The sequence below is a fragment of the Acinonyx jubatus genome, chromosome C1 (assembly GCF_027475565.1).
Source record: "Acinonyx jubatus isolate Ajub_Pintada_27869175 chromosome C1, VMU_Ajub_asm_v1.0, whole genome shotgun sequence".
Lineage (NCBI taxonomy): Eukaryota > Metazoa > Chordata > Mammalia > Carnivora > Felidae > Acinonyx > Acinonyx jubatus.
In genome coordinates, this window is record NC_069381.1 from 173,458,720 (window position 1) to 173,480,034 (window position 21,315).

A 21,315-nucleotide genomic window follows, 5' to 3' on the forward strand; every position below is an offset into this window, starting at 1 on the left:
GGCATTCCAGATAGTGGGCACAGTATAAGCAAGAAGAGTAGAAACCTAAATATATTGAACAGACTGTGGTACAGTTAGCTCATATGACTAGTATATGAAGAGAGCTAGTGAGGTTGAAAAAGGAACGTGAAGCCAGTTCTTGGCTGTTTGGTCCAAAGAGACTATTTTTTTTATTCCCTAGATGGAGGGCGGTGGAAGGTAACATGATTGTGTTTCTTCAAGAATGTTAACCCGAAGACTATGCATAAAACTAAGTAATAAGTGGTGGAGAGTGGCAAGATCAGAGGTAGGTTGACTTAGCATACTTGAGGTACACAGATGGCATAGAGGAGGGAGTTATATGGTGAAAGTTTCCCTTCAGTAGTGGGACCTTGCAAGACTAATAGGAGTTTGTTCCACCACTGATATTGGGGGAAGGCATCCAGGCGAAGTGCGCAGCTTGAAGTTGCTGGGGTAGGGTGGGAGGAGTAGGTAGTGTGATGTGTGTAAAGTCAGTATAGTTTGTAGCATAAAGTATAGGGAAGTGGTGGGAGAAGAATCTGGAAGAGTACAGACCATGGCTTAAAAGGCTAATGCAGGCATTCAGACAAGAAATTACTTTGGCCTAAACCAAAATGATATTGAAGAGAATAGACAGTTTTGGAGTGAATCAGCACTTAGGATTAACGAGATAGCGAGTTCACTTTGGGACCTGTTGAGTTTAAAGTACCTATGAAATGACCAGGTGGACCTAATAAGTAGGTAGAAAATCAGTACTGAAGTTTGGGGAATTTGGTGAAGATTTAGATGTGGAGTGTTTGGGTTTTGTTTGTGTCTATATAAAAAGTAGTAATTAAAATCAGCTCTCTAGCAAATGAACAGGGTCATAATGAACTCATCAAGGTTTTGGATGTTATCTAAAAGGTACTACAGGTGTTGGCTAATTTATACAAAAAGGAATAAGGTAATTTTGTATTTTGCTTCAAGGAGGTCATCAAGAAAGCTGAGATAGTAAATAAGACTAGAATCGTGGAGTTTTATCTGTTTCCTCTTGGTCATGGGGTCCTCTTGGAACTAAGACAAAAACTCTGTTCTGCCTACTTGAGGGGGTTGTTTTAAGAGGCAAGTCGAGAGGTGGGTATACGTGAGAGTAGCTTGTATTCCTGTATCAGTTATTACTGACTCCCAGTCCAGCACTGTTTATATTACATCCTTTTAGCTCCTACAGTTACATGGTGCTAAGCATTAGGTTGCTAAGGTATAGAAAATTTAAAAAGTAGGTCATTCTTGTATTTTACATTCCTAAATTCCCACAAAGCTAGTGTCCAACTCTAAATACTCTTTTGCAGACCATTCTGTATATTGCTGTAATAATTTTCCTAAAGTGTTGCTATCATAACTCTCACCCTTATTCCTAGTCTTGCTCAGAACCCTATTAATCTTCTGTTGCCTTCCTTATCTACAGCTCTTTTCTCTGGCTTTCATGACTTTCCCTGATCTAGCTTGACTCTCCTTACCCAATTATTTCCTGACATAACCCATCATATACACTTTGTTAGGTCATTTCCTATCTCTTGTAGGTACTGTGTTAATTATTTCCCAGCTTATGTTTATGTTGGTATTCTTTTTCGTTCCCAGCTCTTAAATTATGCATCCTTTGGAGCCTCATTTAAATTCTGGTTCCTGTTTGAAAGCATCCCTAACTTCTTCATTTCAGTAAAGTTGAATCATATGTGGCAGGCATTGTGGTCTATGCTTTACATGCATTTCTGTCTGCAGGGTTTTAGGTATTCTGATTTTATGAAAGCATTTGAGTGTGCTAAGCATACTGTGTGTGCTAAGGGTGCATTTGCATGTGTTGTTTCCTTTAGTCCTCATAATAACCCTGTGAGAAACCATTACCTGCCTTTTACAGCAGAGAACAGTGATGTTTTAGAGAATTAAATTCTCCCAGCATTCAGCCCATATGTGGTAAAGCTGGCATTCAAACCCATTTGTTTGACTTCTTAAAACTGTGTCCTTTTTCTACCTACTGTATTTCTGTTGTTATTTATAATAAGTAAACACACCTTTCCTCCCCTCAAAGAGCTTACAGTCTAGTAGGGGAAGGCTTCAATATGCTGTGTGGTCAGTGCTCTTATAGCGCTAAGCCTACCCTCTTGTATAAGCACATTAAGAGTGGTGCTGCTCTAGAATGAGAAAATGCAGGAAGGCTTCACGTGTGCTGAATCTGTCTTAAGGAAGTAGTCAGAAAGAAAGTATTCTGTGTAGACAGCAATGTATACAAAAGCAGGGAGAGAGTGTTTCTTTTGGGGGCTTGCTTTCAAATTTAAAGCCATTCTCTGTGGAGGAGCAAGGAGAGAGGAAATTCCTTTTCTCTGGGGAAGCGTATCAGAATCAGGGAGTTTTCCTGGCACATAGTACCCTTCACCCACCACCATCTCAGGGAATGCCTAGCCAACCTTTTGGTGTAATGGGGTGTGTCTGTGGGGAGTGGGAGGGTAGTGGAGTTGTAAACCACTTGACTAGAGGACAGTTTTAAAATGACAAAGTAGCTCCACTTAGATCAGGTCAAATCACCAAAGGCCTTAGGAGTTTAGATCATATCCCAAAGGCAGTGGGAAAACATTGACAAACTGTAATTTAATTTTATCTTTAAAGAAGTAATGTCAAATTTGCAAAGTTAATCTGGTGTGAGTGGGAAAGATGAATTGAAGGGCCACACCTGGAGACTGTAAGAAGCCCTTAGGTCCAGGCTGGAGATGTTAAGACTGAATTAAGGTACTCATGGGAATGAAGAGGAGGATCCAGCCAGAGGGGTAACCATAAGTCTCAGATGTTTTGTTGCTTGAACTTGCTTAATCTTTTAGACAGTGAAACAAGTCATTTCATGATTGTCTCCTGGCACTTAGAATAATGCGTCCTGATTTCAGAGAGGTGAACATGTGAAAAAGCAGGTGTCTTAGAATTGATAAAATAGGGTAGTCGTGATCCTGGTCAGCATTAGAAGATTTACTCTTTTGTTATCTTGTAATTTTTTTTATTGGTTCATTTTATCCAGATAGTTTACAAAATCTCTGAGAATTGAGTGGGTTCTGTTCAACAAACTGGATTGCACATTGGGAATCAAAGATAAATTAAGGCATTTGCCCAATGGGAGCTTATGGCCTAATAAGGAAGGGGGATACATTTGTAAACAAGTAATGGCAACACAGTGTGAAAAGTAGTAGGATCAAGTCATGTAAGGTTGCTTTGGGAACACAGAGAAGAGATCTGGCCTGGGGATTCTGTGGTTTGTACCTTCTGTACTGCATGGAGAAACACCCTACTAGACATGTATAATGTTCTACGTAATAGGCACAGAACTGTTTTTATTTTGTAGAGACTAGAAGGTTTGTACTACTATACTACGAGCTCTGTTCTGTGGTTATATCCGTAATGAAAATTGTCAAATATTGCCCCCACTTAACTACTTTTAGTAATTTAGTAGCCTCTCCTATTTTGAAGAAAGCCACAAATCCAGAAAGACAAAAACAAAACTAACATTTCAGCAACAAGTGAAAGAACTGTCACAAAGTCTTTGTACTTTGCTATAAAAGAGGCCTTGCCAACTAGAGAGAGCTTTGACTTAGCGTTTGTAAGGTGGTATCCCCAGTGAACAATGAAGAGCAGGGGGGACATGGGAAGATGCTGTTAGAGTAATGGTGCGTGGTAAGTGAGAACATAGCACACAATTTTTAGTATGTAGTTCTTGAAACTGTTGGTTTTATTTTATTTTTTTTGAAACTGTTGGTTTTAAAAGAAACCTCTGTTGCAAGTGAAAAAGATTTTTCATGAACTATAAAAAAAAGATTATGCTGTATACAGAATACATGAAATTTATTTTTTTATTATTTCCAGGTATATCTTCTGTGTCTCTGGTGACTTTGTTAAAGTTCATAGCACAGCTACAGAAGAATGTGTACACATATTGCAAGGGCACAGAAATCTGGTGACTGGAATCCAACTCAACCCCAACAATCATCTACAGGTGTCAAATGATTTATAATTAAATGTAATATTGGCTTTGTTGTTACCAGAAAATTATGATTTGATTTTAGCTGGGAAACTTACCAAGTTACAATTAGAAAAATACATGCATCCCTTTTCAAAAGTTCGTATTGTGCCACTTCGTTTTTATAAAAAAAAAACAAACCAAAAAAAGATGAAAATCAAAAATAGCATTCCGTGTTTATTTTGCAGCAGGGTGATGTAGAGGCAGCACGCACCCCTGGCAGTGAGAGTGGCCCCACCAGGCTCCTTCCCCAGGAACTGCTCAGCATCAAGCTACCATAGCTTTAAGCTATGATCATCTGTGCTTTATCTCAATATATGTTGTACATCCATTAGCAAGATGAATCCCAAGGTATCAGAAAAGCTTAAGAGAGGTTATTCTTTGGATGTGGGAATGCTCAAAATTGTTTGTATAAATTAATGGTAATTGCTTCTTTGTTTTACACCATTTCCACCTTTCTATGAAAGATTTCATAGAAATACTCTACTTTCAGGTAGCAGCAGAAACCTGTATGTTGATTTTTTTGATTCAGGGTACTTTTTAACATTTTCAGTTATTAAAATAGGGTCACAGCCTAGATCTACATTGCCCATGCTGTATTCTGTAAAACCATTTATTCCAGAGAATGCTAATAGATGTTGCTTGAAAGAAAACATTCTTGGCTGTGTGAGTTACTGAAATTGAAGGTTAGGCACAGTTAGATAATTTCTTGGTTGTAAATCTTCTCAAATCCTTTTATATGCATTACAAATATCCAAAAAGGGTGCATACTGTTTGGTGTTTCTCAAGCGTAAGTGTCCTTAACCCCTTTGGTTTCTGGAACCCATTTTTCAAAATGCTGGCTAAGAGGTATTGATGTTTTAGATCTTTTCCTTTACAGATGAGGCTCTTTAGTGTTGGTGCAGATGTTATCTTAAGGCCAGTGCTGGACAAGAAGGATTAGTCAGTGGATGGACCAGTTAATTTCAGGGCAAACTTGGGAATCTAATTTAGTCCAGACCTTCCCACTCACCCCACAAAGCAGCTCAGAATTCAGAAATAATGTCATTTTAATTCTGTTCTTAAATTTCAGCAACCACTAAAGACATCTCAAAAATGGTTGACTCATGGTCTAGTTTGTTTTGTTTTTTTAATTATTTATTTTAGAGAGAGAGAGAAAGAGCATGAATGGGGAAGGGGCAGTGAGAGGGAGAGGGAGAGAGAGAATCCCAAGCAGGGTCCACACTGTCAGTGTAGAGCTCGATGCAGGGCTCAATCTCTCAAATGATGAGATCATGACCTGAGCTGAAATCAAGAGTTGGATGCTTAACTGACTGAGCTACCCAGGCACCCCTCTCTTGCTCTAGTTTTTGATCAAGTTCCATTTTTCTAGATTACTTACTGCCAACATGGAAGTTATTGCTTGATACAAGAATGGGTTTATTTGTATCGCCATTCACTGTGTTGTTATCACAAAGAAGTCGGGCCTAATGTAACAGGGATCTTTTCTTTCCAAAATTAAATGAGCTACTACATGAAAGTCAAAGTTAAGTAGCTTTTCTGCAGAGTGCAAGCACAGTTTACTTTCCTTGCTCTCCTCTGAGGGTTTAACAGAACAGTTCATTGTTATGTGTAGCACTTGAATGTTTTTCATAGCAGCAGTATCCTTTCATTAAAACTGGAATTTGTGAAGTCAGTATGACTACGTTTTGTAGCCAAACAAAAACCATGTATCATTGCATAAAAGATCTATTCACGTGAGTGAAAGTTAATAAAGTTAGAGAATGCTTTTATTGAAAGGTTTGGTTAAGGTGATGGGGAGTGCAGATTCTCTGGACTTCAGAGTCATAGGATTTGTGTGTTAACCCATTGTGTTTTGACACTGATTGTATGGTTGGTTGTTATGTTTTACTAATCCTTTTTCATGATCCTTTCTTTATATGTAGTAATTTTGATGTATATTTTCTACATGACATAATTCTTTTACTTGAATAGATGATACCATTTTCTGTTCTCTGATTCCATGTCCTCATTGGCAGAAATCTTGCCGCTTTCAGAAAACTTAAAATTCTTTATAAATGTTCTAAGTGATGTATTTTCGCCGTAATGGTGACAAGTAATCCAGTGTGGCCTTAGTAAAATTAAGTCCACTGGGACAAAGCTAAACATACATGCTAAACATACATTAAGGCCTTCTGGTGCTACCAAAGTGTGGTGCACAAATCAGTGCCACAAATGGTTGGTTACCATTCTGCAGTGAGATAAGTGTGGAAATTGAATGACCCAGAACTGTAGAGCACTGTGACATTGCCACAGCATTCGAGTGCATGATAACTTAATTGTATTTTACAAAAGTATTGGTCTTTAGTGTGTTGGATTTTTTTTTTTTTTTTAAAGAGGACATTCTCAGATCATTTGAGAAGCAGTCCTTTAATGTATGTAAGATGAAAGTGGTTTTGCTAATAAGAGAGGACTGGGCTCTAGACAAGCTCTTAAGTATTTTCGTAGCTCAAGAACTTACCATCTTCTTGAAGATAGAGGATTGACTTTTTCCCCCTCATTTTAATTAAAACTTGAAATTCCTTCACAGAGCTCTGATTAGGTTTTCTATTTAAAAAAAAAAAAAATAGGAGTAAGTGACTCTACCTCTTTAAAGCTAAGGATTTAATGAACAGAAAATGCCATCTGTATTGCTTAATTATTTGTTTAATATCTTAATGAAGTTGTATTTTGTAATAAATTCTGTACTATTTTTACCCTTTTAGTTGTATTCTTGTTCCTTTGATGGCACAGTTAAACTGTGGGACTATGTAGATGGCATTTTAATAAAGGTACGTGGATTGATCTTCCATTTTTATCCTTTGGAAAGGAATGGCAACATAATGTAATGACAGACACATTGTTTTTTTTTAGAAGGCCTAAGAGCCTTTTAAACAAGTTGTAAAAGTCACACCATAAAAGAAATTTGACTGTTTGAAAATTTTAAACTTTCCATGAAAAGATGAGTAATAAAATTGGAAGAAAATATTTACAAGAGATATTATCCCTAAAATACAGAAAATTCCCAAAATCAATAAGGAAAAACTAATAACTCAGTGGGAAAAAAATTGGCATAGGGTAAGACTATGTAACTCCCAGGAAAAAAAATAACAAATAGCCAGTAAATGTGGAGAGGTGTTTAATCTCATAAATAAAAAACGACACAGCATTTTTCCTTATCAGTTCCAAATTGGAGACTGCAAAAAAAAAACAAAAACACACTAGTAATAGGTAAAGTGCAGAGAAACAGATACTTTTATACATAATTAGAGTACAACTGGTAATGAAAAAATAACTTTACTCCAGCAATCTCACTTGTTAGGAATTTCTTGTTGAAATAACGACATGTATGTGTAGTTATTACAGCATTATTTACAGAAGAAAGAAATTTAATATGATCTTGAGGTCAGTTAAAATTTTATATTCATTCATTAGAATACCATAGTACCATTTAAAAGATTTATGTGGATCTATATGTATTAATTGAAAATGTATGCAACAAATACATATTGAGTATATTCTATACACCACATACTCTTCTGACGTTGGGATACAGCAGTGAGCAAAATGGGTTAAAAAAAAAAAAAAATCCCTGCCCTTTATGGAACCTAAGTTTGGGGGGTGGGGAGGACAGGTGATAAATATTATGGTGCTTTTTATCTTTCAGACTTTCGTAGTAGGGCTTAAACTTCATGCCCTCTTTACTCTACCCAGTGCTGAGGATTCTGTCTTTGTTATAATAAATAAAGAAAAACCAGGTATAGTATAATTAACTTATTTTGTTTTATATAGCATGGGTTTACTGTTTCCATAGTTTTTCAAAAGTTAACATCTTGGTTTTAGTCTGAAGTTAACAGTTTTTGGAGCTGGCATTTCAGTTCCTTCTGTTGTTATTGCATTTATTTTGGGGAAGCCTCATATAGTTGTAATAATAGACTGCAGAGCTCAGAGTTCAAAGCTGTGTTGCAGAGGTGGACTAGAGTTTATCTTTCTACTGAACTTAATGTCATTCTTAAGTATCTATAATTTTACCCATTATTGAACACCCCTTTGACCCTGAATCTGTTCAGAAATGGTATAGAAAACAGTTTGATATTAAGAGCTAATAGTGTGATTAAATTATTAATTACATTTTTATTATCATTGGAACATTATTTCATTGAAATTTCCATGTTTCAGAGCATTTTATGAATTTCTGGAATATCTTTAGTGGTCACAAATAATTACCCTATAGCAGAGAATTTGATACATCAGAACATTGACATGAGGGATATATCCAAAGAATTTTTCTAATATCAGAATTCAAGAAGATTGCTGCACCTCTGGTGTTCTCTCTAAAGTATAGCTGTATACAGAATTCAAAGATGAAAGCAGCTTTAAGGTAATTACTGAGCAGTCTGCTACACAGGCTCATGGCTCATTAGCTAAGTGAATCCTTTCCACGGTGTATCTTTGTTGTTTTTGGAGGGTGTTTTGAGGGGAGAATTGGTTTTGTGTGTTGTTTTGGCTGGGAGAAATTGGCAGATTGTTTTCTATCATGGACTTTTATTAAAACTGTGAAAGTTAAATCTGTTTTTAAGCTAAAAATCATTTAGTGAATGAAGACTGTTAATGATTAATATTTATCTGTCAAAAATGTGAAAGAATAAAAGCAGTAAGTTTAGTTATGTTAGCCCATAAACAACCTCTAAAGTATTCCAAAAAATGTTCTGGGAATGGCAACATTTCTTAAAATAATTAAGTCTCCTAGATGACTATTTTAGATAAAACTCTTCAGTATTTAAGCTCTGTCTTATAGAAAAGTGTGTGGATTCTTAAGGTGTATTCACATCCTTACTAAAAATGTAGGTTCCTAATCTCCCTAACTGACCATTGATTCACTAGTTGTGAGATTTAGTCTAGAAATCTACATTTTTATATTTCCCCGGGTGTTTATACTCATCACTCACAGTTGGTAACCACTCTGTATACTAACACTGTGATTGTCAATTGCAAGAGTAGTTGCTAATAGTTGTAGCAAAACTTGTTATCCGTATCAGTGAAATCAGCAGTTCTTAACACTGGCTGTACATTAGAATCACTGCAAAGAATTTAAAATTTTAAGATTCTCTGTGGTGGGGCCTGTTTACTTGAAAATTCCCTAGTTTAAGCCCAGTGTGCAAACCAGGGTAGAATACTGATCTAAAGTAAAGACCTTGGCATTCTGTTGAGATGGTCTGTTTTATTCTCTCCAACAGAATAGAATGTGGCACATAGTAGGTTTTCAGTTAGACATTAAATGAATAAATTACATATAGTCAAAAAATGATACTATAAAAGATGACGTGTAAATAATTTATTTTTAAACCAGAAGCACACTTCAATATGATTTATACAATTTCCTAACAGAGACTGGTTTTGCATTGTGGAACAAAGATGAAACAAATGACGAATATTAATTTAAATCTATTCTATGAAATGCTAGTTCAAGCCCGGTTCACAATTTTATCTAATAGCTAACTAGATTTTCATATTCTGAGTCCTCATGATACGGGCCAAGTACTGGAGAGTAACATTAATCCCACCATAAACAGAATTCCAATTAGATTATAGCATTTGGTTTACTCCAAAAGGCATCTGCTAGTCTGATCTAGCAGACAAATCAGTCATAAGATATAAGAAGGTGAAAGATGTTTTAGAGAAAAATATAGCAGGGGAGGGGAATAGGCAACATTGGAGAAATACCTAGTTAAATAAGTGGTCAGGGAAGGTTCTGAGAAGAATAAGCCGCATGGTCATATTGGAGAAGCATATTCTACAGCATTTCTGACATGTTTGAGGACTAGGAGGGAGGTTGGATTGGAGTAATCCAAGGAAGAATAGATAATATACAGCCTTGTATGCCATTGAAAGGACTTTGGTTTTTATTCTGAGTAGATAAAAAGCCATTGAGTTTTGAGCAGAAAAGTGAAATGTTGTTAATTGTAGTAGATTCACTGGCTTATTGAGAATAGACTAAAGGGGGACAAGGATAGAAGTGCAGGGTACAGTTAAGAGGTACCTCTTACCAGTTAGATGATAAGAAATGATTGAGTTCTGGGTATCTTTGGAAGAGACAGCCAACAAGATTTACTAATGGTTTGAATATGGGATATGAGAGAGAATTCAAAGATAACTCAAGGATTTTTAGTCTAAGCAACTTGGTAAATGGTGGTGCCACTTCCTGCAGTCGGCAGAGGGGAAGACTAAGTTAAAAAAAAAATCAAATGTACAGGGTTTGGGGATGTGAAGTTTGTGATGACTGAGAAGGCTAGAAGAATCAAGAGTTCAAAGCAAATACTAAACAGGCTGGAAAATGGGAAAATGGTAAATTGATGTGTTACAGAATTTCATATTCATTATAATGTCTGAGAGGATAAGGAAATAGCATACATAGTAAAATATAGCTATTTTTCCTTGTGAGTTTTTTAAAAATGGGATATAAAGAGAACAGCATGTCAATATTCTAGAAGAGATTTATCCTATAAATATGTGGCAAGCACATCGCATTTCTGAAAGCTCTCGGCTGGTTTGTTGCCTTTGGCTGCTCAGTTCAGTGATATACTATATCCATTGTAAAGGTCAGCCTAATACTTTGGAAGACAGAATGCACCAGTAAGCTAAATTGTTTTGTATTTCTATTTAGAGAGAGCATGTATGTATACGAGTTGTGAAATTAGACTGCCATTCAGAACTTGTATATTCAAATGAACAGTCCAGGGTGAAGGTACATTTTGTTCAAGATGGCCTAGAATTATTATCTTGGCATCAAATGTATCTAGAATACTAATTAACAGTTTCTTGTGAATAAGTGCACATGTTCATTTTCTCTAGAGAAGCTTTATATTAATATAGCTTCCTTTGGCTAGATGTATTTCAGCTGGTTTCAGTGAAACTGCCAAAATCATCAAGCCAGGAGATAGAAGCGAAGGAGCTCTCCTTTGTTTTGGATTATATAAACCAGTCACCCAAGTGCATTGCCTTTGGAAATGAGGTAAAATTTTAGTTTCCTATTTTGTACATAAAATCTCTTTTCAGCAGTGTTTGCTCTGAGCATTTTATATTCCAGTGATTGAATGTTGCCTTGAGTTACAGTATTTTTGTTAGCGAAGAAGTTTGTTCCGTTTTAGCATGTATTTTTGGTATAGAGTTTTTAGGATCCTTAATGTTGTGTATACCTATTGCTCTTGTAAATCCTCTAATTGTTCAAAAAATACCAATATTTTGGCATTTGTATTCTTTCTTAGCCTGCCTCATGTAAAAGCTACTCAAATCCTTTCATTTTGGACTGTGTCTTTAGAAAATTATGCCTTCCTGTCCATAATCAGTGTGCCCAGTATAGAAAATTTGCAAGTTAAAAATAAAGTGGAGAAATTAAATCTTACCAGTGATATTTGGGGAATGTCTTTCTAGACTTTTTCCTAAACATTCATAAAATAATTTTTCTCAAACTGAGTTAGGATCGGAAGACTCTACCTTTTTTTCACCTGACATTGCAGCATGAATGTATACTTAAATGTTCATCAGAAATAATAACTCTGTTATGTTTATACCATGATTTATTTCACCTTTCCCTATTACTAACCACTTTTTTATTTTAAAATCAAGTACCACCAAAAACCCCTAGATGACATTGTGGTGGCATGTTTCTATAATCTAAGTTTATAGCATTATTTTGGCATTGTTCTGAAAAGGTTTAATTTCTTATGGTAGAGAAAACGCCGTAATGTTAAAGACTGACAGTACGGAGCATTGGGAATATATGGAACAAAGATAAACATCTGTCCTTACCATGAGCCAGAAGTTACACTCCTTGGTAGAGAAATGAGAACATGACCATAAAATGACCTGTACAAGAATGATTAGTATTCATAGTAGCTCCAAAGTGGAAACCCTAATGTTCATCAAGAGAATAAATAATTTGTGATATGTATTAATTTATTGGAATTCTGCTTCATAATAATAGAAATGAATGACACAGAAAAGAGCATGAATGAATCTCAAAAGGGTGATTTTGAACTAGAGTTCAGACACAAAAGTATATACTGCACCATTCTGTTTATATGATGTTCTGGAACAGACAGAGAGGTAAACTGTGGTGATAGAAATCCCTGGTTGCTGGCAGGGGCAGCACCATTGGGAAATGACTAAAAAGAGGAGCAAGGAAGCATTTTTGAGGTGAAGAAAATGTTCTAAATCTTGATTTCTTGATTGTGGTGGTGGTGGTGGTTACATGGATATATACATGTCAGACATTGCATTGTATTGTGTGTAAATTATGCCTTAATGGGAAAATTTCAAGTCATTATTCTTAAAGCTAGAGAGTTTAGTTTTCAGATATAGTACCTAAGTTTGTCTTTTAATTTTCTATGATTATTCTAACAGGAGTATCCTTTCCATAGCTACCTATATCATTTTATATTGATATACTCAATCTGCAAAAAAAAAAAAAAAAAAAATTGTTAATTGTGTTAACTTTTGTGATGAGAACGTTTCTTCTTAAAGAGTGTTGCCTATTTTTGTGAATGTTATCTTCTCTTTGAAATACCAGGGGGAATATGTTGCTGCAGTACGGGACTTTTACTTGTCTGTTTATTTTTTCAAAAAGAAAACAACATCAAGGTAAGAATTCCTTTTTGATCATTTTATTTACTCAAATTTGTTGCAATTTTATTTCATCTTCATACCTGTGATCCAGAGTTGTGTCTAGTTTCCTGTTGCAAGTGATTGTGAAACCACTAGATTTAGAAGTAGAGTTTTTAACACAACAATGCATGTGGTTGAGAGAATCAATCATTAGTCACAAACACCTAGGGAGCTTTGTCCAGCCAAAACTCCTTGTCCCCTTAGATTCTGGTGTTCATACACGATGTCAAAATTGGATGTAGTTGGAAAAGGCTACCCCAGGTGGTGATGCTTATTGGCCAGTTTTGGGGCTTTGGAGTAAATATAGGCTTTGAGATACCTGGGTTTAAAATGAGTCAGGGGCGCCTGGGTGGCTCAGTCGGTTAAGCATCTGACTTCAGCTCAGGTCACGATCTCGTGGTCTGTGAGTTCGAGCCCCGCGTCAGGCTCTGGGCTGATGGCTCGGAGCCTGGAGCCTGCTTCCGATTCTGTGTCTCCCACTCTCTCTCTGCCCCTCCCCCTTTCATGCTCTGTCTCTCTCTGTCCCAAAAATAAATAAATGTTAAAAAAAATAAAAAATAAATAAAAAAAAAATGAGTCAAATTTAGTTTCTGCAATCTCACTGTACCTCAAATTAGCATATATTTAAAATAGGCATAATACCTATCTAACAGAGTTGTAAAGATGAATAAAATAACATATTTAAGGAGACTAGCGCGAAGCACACATAGTGACTCCTCAAGTGACACTCCCCTCTTCCCTTTTACCCTGTCAGGATTAACATTTGTTTTTCTTTGCAGTATAATAAGGATCCTGATACCTTTGGATACATTAGCCAGTTGTCACAGATATAATTTATTAGGCTTGTTCATACCTAATGTTAAAACTTAGCTTCAATTGACAAGAAATTTGAACAAACTTGGCTCGAGCAAAAGCCACTGAGAAGACTATCTTGGCTTTATTTCAAAGTCAGTGGCCTCTGTAGCCAAGTTATGGTAGAATATTAGTCATGTGAAGTTTATACTGCGTAAGTGTTTGCAAATTTGTGGTTCTTAGACACGGTATATATTTTTTTTAATCCTGTATTTGTATTCAGTGAGTTTTGAGAATTCTCCAGTTTGGTTGATAAGGGACAAACTCCCCCCACCCCCCCCTTTTTTTTTTTTTAACTACATCACCACTTACCAAGAAACTTTAATAAGGGACACTTTTTTTTCTTCTAGGTTTACTTTATCATCATCAAGAAATAAGAAACATGCTAAGAACAATTTCACATGTGTAGCATGTCACCCAAAGGAAGATTGCATAGCAACTGGTCACAAGGATGGCAAAATTCGTCTTTGGTCAGTTGACTCAGTGAAGAGTATGGTGAATGTATATATTATATTAGTCCTGCACAACAGAGCTATCCCTGGGTTCAGGAAAAAGGATAATACCGAAAAGCCATTACTGGTGATAGAGATTAGGCTTTGCTGGTACCCTCTTTCTTGTATTACTGTGCTCTTCATTGCATAGACTTACTATTTTAAAATTTGTAACCTTGAGCTTGTAGGAGGAGTTAATTCCATTTTGTCTCTGATTGCTTTATTGAGGAGAACTTTTTTATCAAGCTTTGAGTGAAAAGGAAAGACTAACAAGAGCATATACCTAATAGGACACCATGATGATCTATTGTTTGTAGAAGTGACTCAGGTTAGAGAAAATGTAATTTTTACACATTGAGACCTACAAGTTTAATAATATAATTTATTATTTTTGGCATATATTATGTGCATTATATTTGGCATGCCATTACTTTCCTGACTTAATGCCTTTGGTGAAAGTAACAATTTTGGTTTTCTCCAATAGGAGGAATTTTGATGATGATAAGAAATACACATACACATGTTTACATTGGCACCATGATATGGTTATGGATTTGGCTTTTTCAGTGACAGGTAAGTGCAAAATAATTAAAATAATCTTTTGAAGTATGTGGATCCGTATTCACTGCATTTATAGTTTGAAAGGTGTAGAATTGCCTGCACCAGAGGAATCGTAAACACTCTCTCACCCCTGTGGTTTGAGCTTTTTTCAGCACAATACCATTTATTTTAGGTTTCAGAGCCCATCAGAGTATCAAAGTGTATACCTATGATAAAGTCCTTGTTGTTAACGAAAGAACCTATTTAAATCATATTAGTTGTTTAAAATGTATGACTGCAAGGTTAAGTGCTTGTTCATAAGAATAGCTGTAGTTTATCAGAGCAAATGATTATGCTAGTGCTTTACATGCACTACCTCATTTAATTCTTAAAGCCATGACATAGGCATTGTCTTTCTCCTTTTGCACGTAAAGGAAGTGAGATTTGTAGTTGAGAACTAACTTGCCTAAGGTCACACAGGTGGTAAGTGGGATTTGGACCTATGTCTCATTCAAAAATTTATGTTTTCAAATATTGGATGAGTTGTAGCTCATTTACACAAACTCTCATGTAGCTAAAATGGAACACAAGGTCTGAATTATTTAAAATTGTGAATGTGAATGAGGCGATCTACTAGGGTGGAATGTGTGTGTGCATATGTATGTCATGTTCCAGGCAGTGTCATTTCTTCTGCCCTTCATCCTCACTTCTATTTTCTTTGCTGTGGCCTCTACCCTAATCTGGGCCAAGACCGGTTGATACTTACTGTCACCGACTTTTCTTTATTTTGTTACCTTGTCCATCTTGTCTGCCACCTCTCACAGCAGTTAGCAGTCACAGCTATCTGTGGTGGCTTTACTTAAGCCTTGGAACATTTAGGATTAGCCTTTTCAGATGGGTCTTGGGGAAGAAGGAGTAGTTCGGCTAGTTGGCACTCAAAGGGAAGAAAAGAATACAGGGCACCCTACCCTGCACCAAGGCTTTGATGTAGGCAGCTAACCTAGGCTTATTAGAGAGTTGAATTCTTGTTTTTATATTATAAGCCACGTGACTATTTCTAAGAATAGTTAAAATGGTATATGGTTGTCAGTAAAATGTCAGCATTGATCCTGTATATGTATAAGAGAATTAATAGAAAAAGAAAATTAGTTGCCTGTGTAAATGAGCTACAACTTCTAGTTGCTTTGAGAACAGGTTATAAGTTCAGGCAAATATGAACAGTATAAACTGGGCTGGTGCTTTGCACCCAGTCACGCTGTGTGTGAGCACTGAAGTTGCTGAGAAATTTTATCATGGGTGTAGAAGTTTATTTACTTTTTCTACATCTATTAAGCTACTCATGATTATTCTCTTTATCCCATAGTAGGAATTGATTACATTTATTTCTCAAGTGTTAAAATAATCTCACATTTTTACAATAAACTCAACTTTGCAATATTATTATCCTCTTAACATATCCTTGGATTCAGCTTGCTGATATTTTTGTTGGGGAATTTTCATCGGTCATGAAATTGGCTTGTAATTTTCTTAAAATTTATTAGTTTTAGTAAAGGGTTATGCTGTTCTTGTAAACAAGTCGAGAAATGTTCTCTTTTTTATTACCTGGAAGAACATAAAATTGGTTTATTTCCTAAATGTTTGGAAAATTTTGTCATTGAAGCTGTCTGGCCCTAGATGATGTTTGTTTCATTTATTTTTTCTCATTGGCAGAAGAACTGGTCAGCAACAAACGAGTCAGATATTGTTGGAAAGGAAAATCCTAGGATCAGTGATTATTAAGTGTGTTATCTTAAGTTTATTAAAAGCTAGGAAGACACTTGTTTGCATATCTTTAAAAATAGTGTATTTCTCTAACATGGTAAGGAAATTTTAAACGTTGATTATATTTTTCTTTCGATTTTTTCCCCCCAAACACTTCACTTTTCATTTCTGTGGGTGGATGAGAAGGCACCAGTCTGCTGAGTGGTGGTCGTGAATCTGTCCTTGTAGAGTGGCGCGATGCAACAGAGAAGAATAAGGAGTTCCTCCCCCGTTTAGGAGCTACTATTGAACACATTTCAGTCTCACCAGCAGGGGATTTGTTCTGTACTTCTCACTCTGATAATAGTAAGTCTGAATTTGTTGTGAGGAGATGGGGTTGTATAATGCCTAAATTATAACTCTAGGGATGGAAAATAAGAGATCTAATTAAGAGTAGCATAGGATTTAACGAGGATTTTTTTCTTCCATTCTTCCTGTTTTCTCTACCCCCTTTTTGACTATGCCACCAGAATCCAACATTTTCAGGATCATTTTTATGAAAATGTAGAGCTAGGTGTATTTGGTTCTTGTTGTACTGCTTCTATTTCGAAACCTTTACATGTGAGATGATGTGGGCATAGAAAGTGAGCATCTGTGCTTTCACAGATGTAATGACATTTTCAAAAAATGCTCATGTGGCCACTCTGCGTTAAGAGTCCTGTGCGTTCTGACGGGGGTGGCGCAGTCTCGTACGCCTCCAAAACTTTTTGCGCATTCTCTTACTATGGAGCCTAAATGTAGATCTCAGAGCTCACTGCCTCCTTTCCCTTCAAAAAACATAACTGTGAACAATCTATTAGTGCCGTGACTCGTTTCAAGGTAAATTGTGTCTTTTAGGGTAAGTTTCTGAATTAACACTTGATATATTCATATGCACAACTGATACAACTTAAAGCCTCCAGAAAAACTCCTTCTCCCCAACTCTAGTATTTTAGCTAAATCACAAAATAAATTCTTGACTTTCTAATAATACTCTGAGTAAATTGAACTTACCAGTTGTTTCGTATTCTGGTGTATTTTAGAATGACATAAATTCAATTGATTTTTTTTTCCTTGAAGTTCTGACCAATCTATGATTTTTTATTTATTTATTTTATTTATCCACAGAAATAATAGTCATTCACAGAAACCTTGAGGCTTCCGCAGTAATTCAAGGCCTAGTGAAAGGTATTGTAAAACCCAATGGGTCTGCACATTTTCGAAGTGTGAATATTTGTATGAGTTTAACTGTTATTTGTCACTTCTTTTGCAGACAGTAATATCTTCACCGGTTTGATGGTTGATCCCAGAACTAAAGCTTTGGTTTTAAATGGAAAACCTGGCCATTTGCAGTTTTATTCTCTCCAGCATGATAAGCAGTTGTACAATGTAAGATTTTGATCCATTAATTAGCCTTAAATCTAATGAAAGTTTCCAACAGCATCACTAGGGTCAAGTAACTTATTTAGTAGCTTCTAAAAAAAGACTCTGTGCCTTTGTTTACTTGAACATTATCAGTACTATCTGTGGTTACTTAGTTGAATTGTTTACAGCATGATTCTAATGAGGCCATGGTTGCAAATTAAATCTACATGTAAGTCAGCTCTTATGCTGGCTCCGTATTTTTGTTTCAGACTGCATTCTAACTATCTGTCACACACATCTGTGCCTTTGAGTCACAAGAATACAGAAATAAGAATATGAGGGTTGTAAATACAAATATGTCTCTGTGGTAAAGTGTCATAAAATTTTTGGTGTAAAAAGGGATGCTTATTAATCCTGATAAACACAATCCAGACTCCCTACTTCTTTGTGCCCCACGGTACGCTTTATAGATTTAACATAATGGCTATACACTTGATCTGTATCACTCCCCTGCCTTTAAACCCTTTAAAGAAAGGAAATTTATTTCTTTGTACATTTCCAGTACAGTGCCTGGAAATAATAGTTACTTGATCCATATTTAGTAAATAGACAAGGGAATGGGATAAAAGAAACAACCATACATAAAATTCTGTCTACTTATAACGTTGCTGTCTTTCTTCACTTCCTAAAAATTGTAGGTTTTATTTTTGCTCTTCTCATTTTTAATGATACAGAATTTAACCTTGGGGTTTTATGTAAAGCTCTTTGTTTATAGAAACAAGAGACAAGCATTATCAACTAAAGGTTCTGTTGTACCATGTGAATGGGTCAGTCATCACTAAAGTTTAAGGTCATTGGAGAATAATAATAATGCTATTGAACTGGTGCTATATAATGTCCTTAATAATGGCAGTTTTGGTATCCATAACTAATAAATATTTCCTTTTTTTCCTTTAAAAACCTGTTACTAAAGATTCTGGAAATTATCTGTAATTCCTTGAAAACTTGAACATGTATGTGTTTACATTAATAAACATTTTGGATTCTTTTTTTAACCCTTCAGTTAGATATTATACAGCAAGAATATATCAATGATTATGGTCTGATCCAAATCGAGCTAACAAAGGCTGCATTTGGCTGCTATGGTAACTGGCTTGCAACAGTGGAACAACGTCAGGAAAAGGAAACAGAGCTTGAATTGCAAATGAAACTGTGGATGTATAATAAGAAAACACAAGGGTAATACTACCTCTGTGGCTATTTCAGAATGGAAGATATTTGACTTTTTATTTTATGGTTTCATTTGTCTTTAAAATGTTTCATTTTGATAAATTTTAGATTTAGAGAAATGAGAGAGATGTTATTCTCCAAATAAAGCCTTTAAGCTTTCTGCTTTGAGAAAGTATTGGTGTCCTCCAAGTTTTAATGTCCTCTCAATGCATAAATGAAGAAACATGAAAAAGTGACACCACAAGGACATAGTACCTAATTTCAAGCAGATCCAAAATTAGAACCCAAATTTCTTAGTTCCTTTGCTCTTTCATTAACATTATGCTACCTTCTTCGGAAATAATGGCAGTGGTAGGCAGCAGAAGTGTATTGTAGTATAACGTGCGTGTTTTGATTAGATGGGTTCACTAGTTTCATACGTTGATTATAGTAGCCATTTATCAAGTCCTTGATGTGTGCCAAGAATTAGGCTTAGTGCTTTTGTCCTACCGATCTTCACAGAAAGACTCTAAGATAAACTTATTTTCTACATTTTACAGGTGAGGAAACAGGCCCGGAGGGATTAATAGATTGTCACTAGTCATGCTTCTTATAACATGGACTTTTAAAAAATCACAAGACAGTTTTCTCCTGATGTTCTTTTAAGTACACTGTGCTAGCACAGATTATCTTTCATTCATAGCAGCACCCTGTCAAGCTGGAAACAGGCTTTGAAAAAGTATTTTCTATGACTGTAAATATTGAATACTGACCAGGGAAGTTTGAATAGGTAGTTCTCTTTCTGTATTTTCTTGCCACAAGTAGGGGCTTTCATAGCCGTTCCATTGTTTGCTTATTCTCTCAAAGGTAGATAGTAAGGCATCTGAGTTCTGTACAGTTTTCTTGCAGTTAATACAGTAGGCTCTCACCATAAGTTGACTGTATACATAATCATCTCTATATCGTGTAAGTTACATGAAGACAAAGATGTGTTAGAAATCTTTATATCTTGAGGCCATTAGAGATAGAACACTCAGTTGTCTGTCTAGATGATAATTGTCAGTTGCCCATTCCTAAAGATGCTCTTATAAGATGTACCATAAGAAATTCTTACATGACAGTATATATCATATTGTTCTGATGTAAAAATAAATTGATTTCCTTTCTGTTAGGTTTGTTCTTAATACAAAGGTTAACATGCCACATGAAGACCACATCACAGCTGTCTGTTTCTGTAATGCAGAAAAATTTGAAAACCCCACCTTGGTTACATCTAGTAAAGATGGTCACTTCAAAGTATGGATATTAACAGATGATTCTGATATATACAGTAAGTTAATTAAATAAGGTATATCAATGCATAATTTAAAAAATGTTTTAAAATATTTCTCTTTCATAAATTGTATCCATTCTGGAAGAACATTTTCTACCTTATTTAATGCTGTGGGTCTTGATTAATTAAGTGCTGATTGTTTTTGTTAGGGTACAGTTAAAAAAAAAAAAAAGGCAGTTCCTTCACTGTTCCACTAGAGGGAGGTCAGGATCTCCAGGAATGGGCATAAATTTCAAACCAATCAATGCTTTGTAGCATTTCTAAAGTTTCAGGGAGGTGGTTTTTTTGTTGTGCTTCTTTTATAATCCTTATTGCTTATAACTACCTTAAAGTATTATCTAGCATTTATACCATTTCTGAATTATATGATCTATGTTTTCACAGAAAAAGCCGTTGGCTGGACTTGTGACTTTGTGGGTAGTTATCACAAATACCAAGCAACTAACTGTTGTTTCTCTGAAGATGGCTCTTTACTAGCAGTCAGTTTTGAGGAAATAGTTACAATATGGGATTCAGAGACATGGGAACTTAAATGTACATTCTGTCAACGAGCTGGGAAAATAAGGTAAATAATTTGGGGAGTATATCATTTTTTTTTTCTTTAACTTAAATGGGTCTTTCCACATAAACATTATTGGTAATTTATGCTTCTGCTAAAGGTAGTCTGTGGGTCAGTGAGAGTCAGCAGCAAACCAAAGTGGTGGGAAGCTAAAAATTCTGGGTATGTGAACCATTTGCTGTGATTTTACCCCTTTCTGAAATCCAGATTAACATTTAACTCTTGACCTACAGAAATTTTTTCTTTATAATAAATACTTTTCATGGTTGTGCTACATAATGGAAGCTGATAACCCTCAGTGGATCCAAACAATGCTTATCTTCTGTTTTCCCATAAAAACAATGTCGTACTGAAACTTTGTTGCATCTAAGAAGGGCAGAAGAAAAAGCATCAGTTATCTGCGATTTTACTTCAGGCAACTGGCATTTGAGGACAGACTTGCAGATGGCTAACAAAATAGTTTTTAATTCCC

At 35.7% G+C, this 21,315-nt stretch overlaps 1 protein-coding gene across 2 annotated transcripts in view; it reads left to right on the forward strand.

Annotated features, from left to right (window-relative positions):
- The window catches only part of WDR75 (WD repeat domain 75), a 30,769-nt gene that overhangs the window by 2,125 nt on the left and 7,329 nt on the right, over window positions 1-21,315 (forward strand). Inside the window, exons 2-15 of one of the 2 annotated variants that reach the window (XM_015077656.3) lie at window positions 3,880-4,009; window positions 4,222-4,384; window positions 6,778-6,843; window positions 7,719-7,809; window positions 10,939-11,063; window positions 12,621-12,691; window positions 13,918-14,037; window positions 14,543-14,631; window positions 16,546-16,704; window positions 17,506-17,565; window positions 17,651-17,766; window positions 18,806-18,981; window positions 20,124-20,281; window positions 20,669-20,849. In XM_015077656.3, the coding sequence (XP_014933142.1) occupies window positions 4,373-4,384; window positions 6,778-6,843; window positions 7,719-7,809; window positions 10,939-11,063; window positions 12,621-12,691; window positions 13,918-14,037; window positions 14,543-14,631; window positions 16,546-16,704; window positions 17,506-17,565; window positions 17,651-17,766; window positions 18,806-18,981; window positions 20,124-20,281; window positions 20,669-20,849 (1,424 nt within the window). In that variant the 5' untranslated portion in view covers window positions 3,880-4,009; window positions 4,222-4,372. The remainder of the gene's footprint in view (window positions 1-3,879; window positions 4,010-4,221; window positions 4,385-6,777; window positions 6,844-7,718; window positions 7,810-10,938; window positions 11,064-12,620; window positions 12,692-13,917; window positions 14,038-14,542; window positions 14,632-16,545; window positions 16,705-17,505; window positions 17,566-17,650; window positions 17,767-18,805; window positions 18,982-20,123; window positions 20,282-20,668; window positions 20,850-21,315) is intronic. The other variant, XM_015077655.3, reaches the window with a different exon arrangement.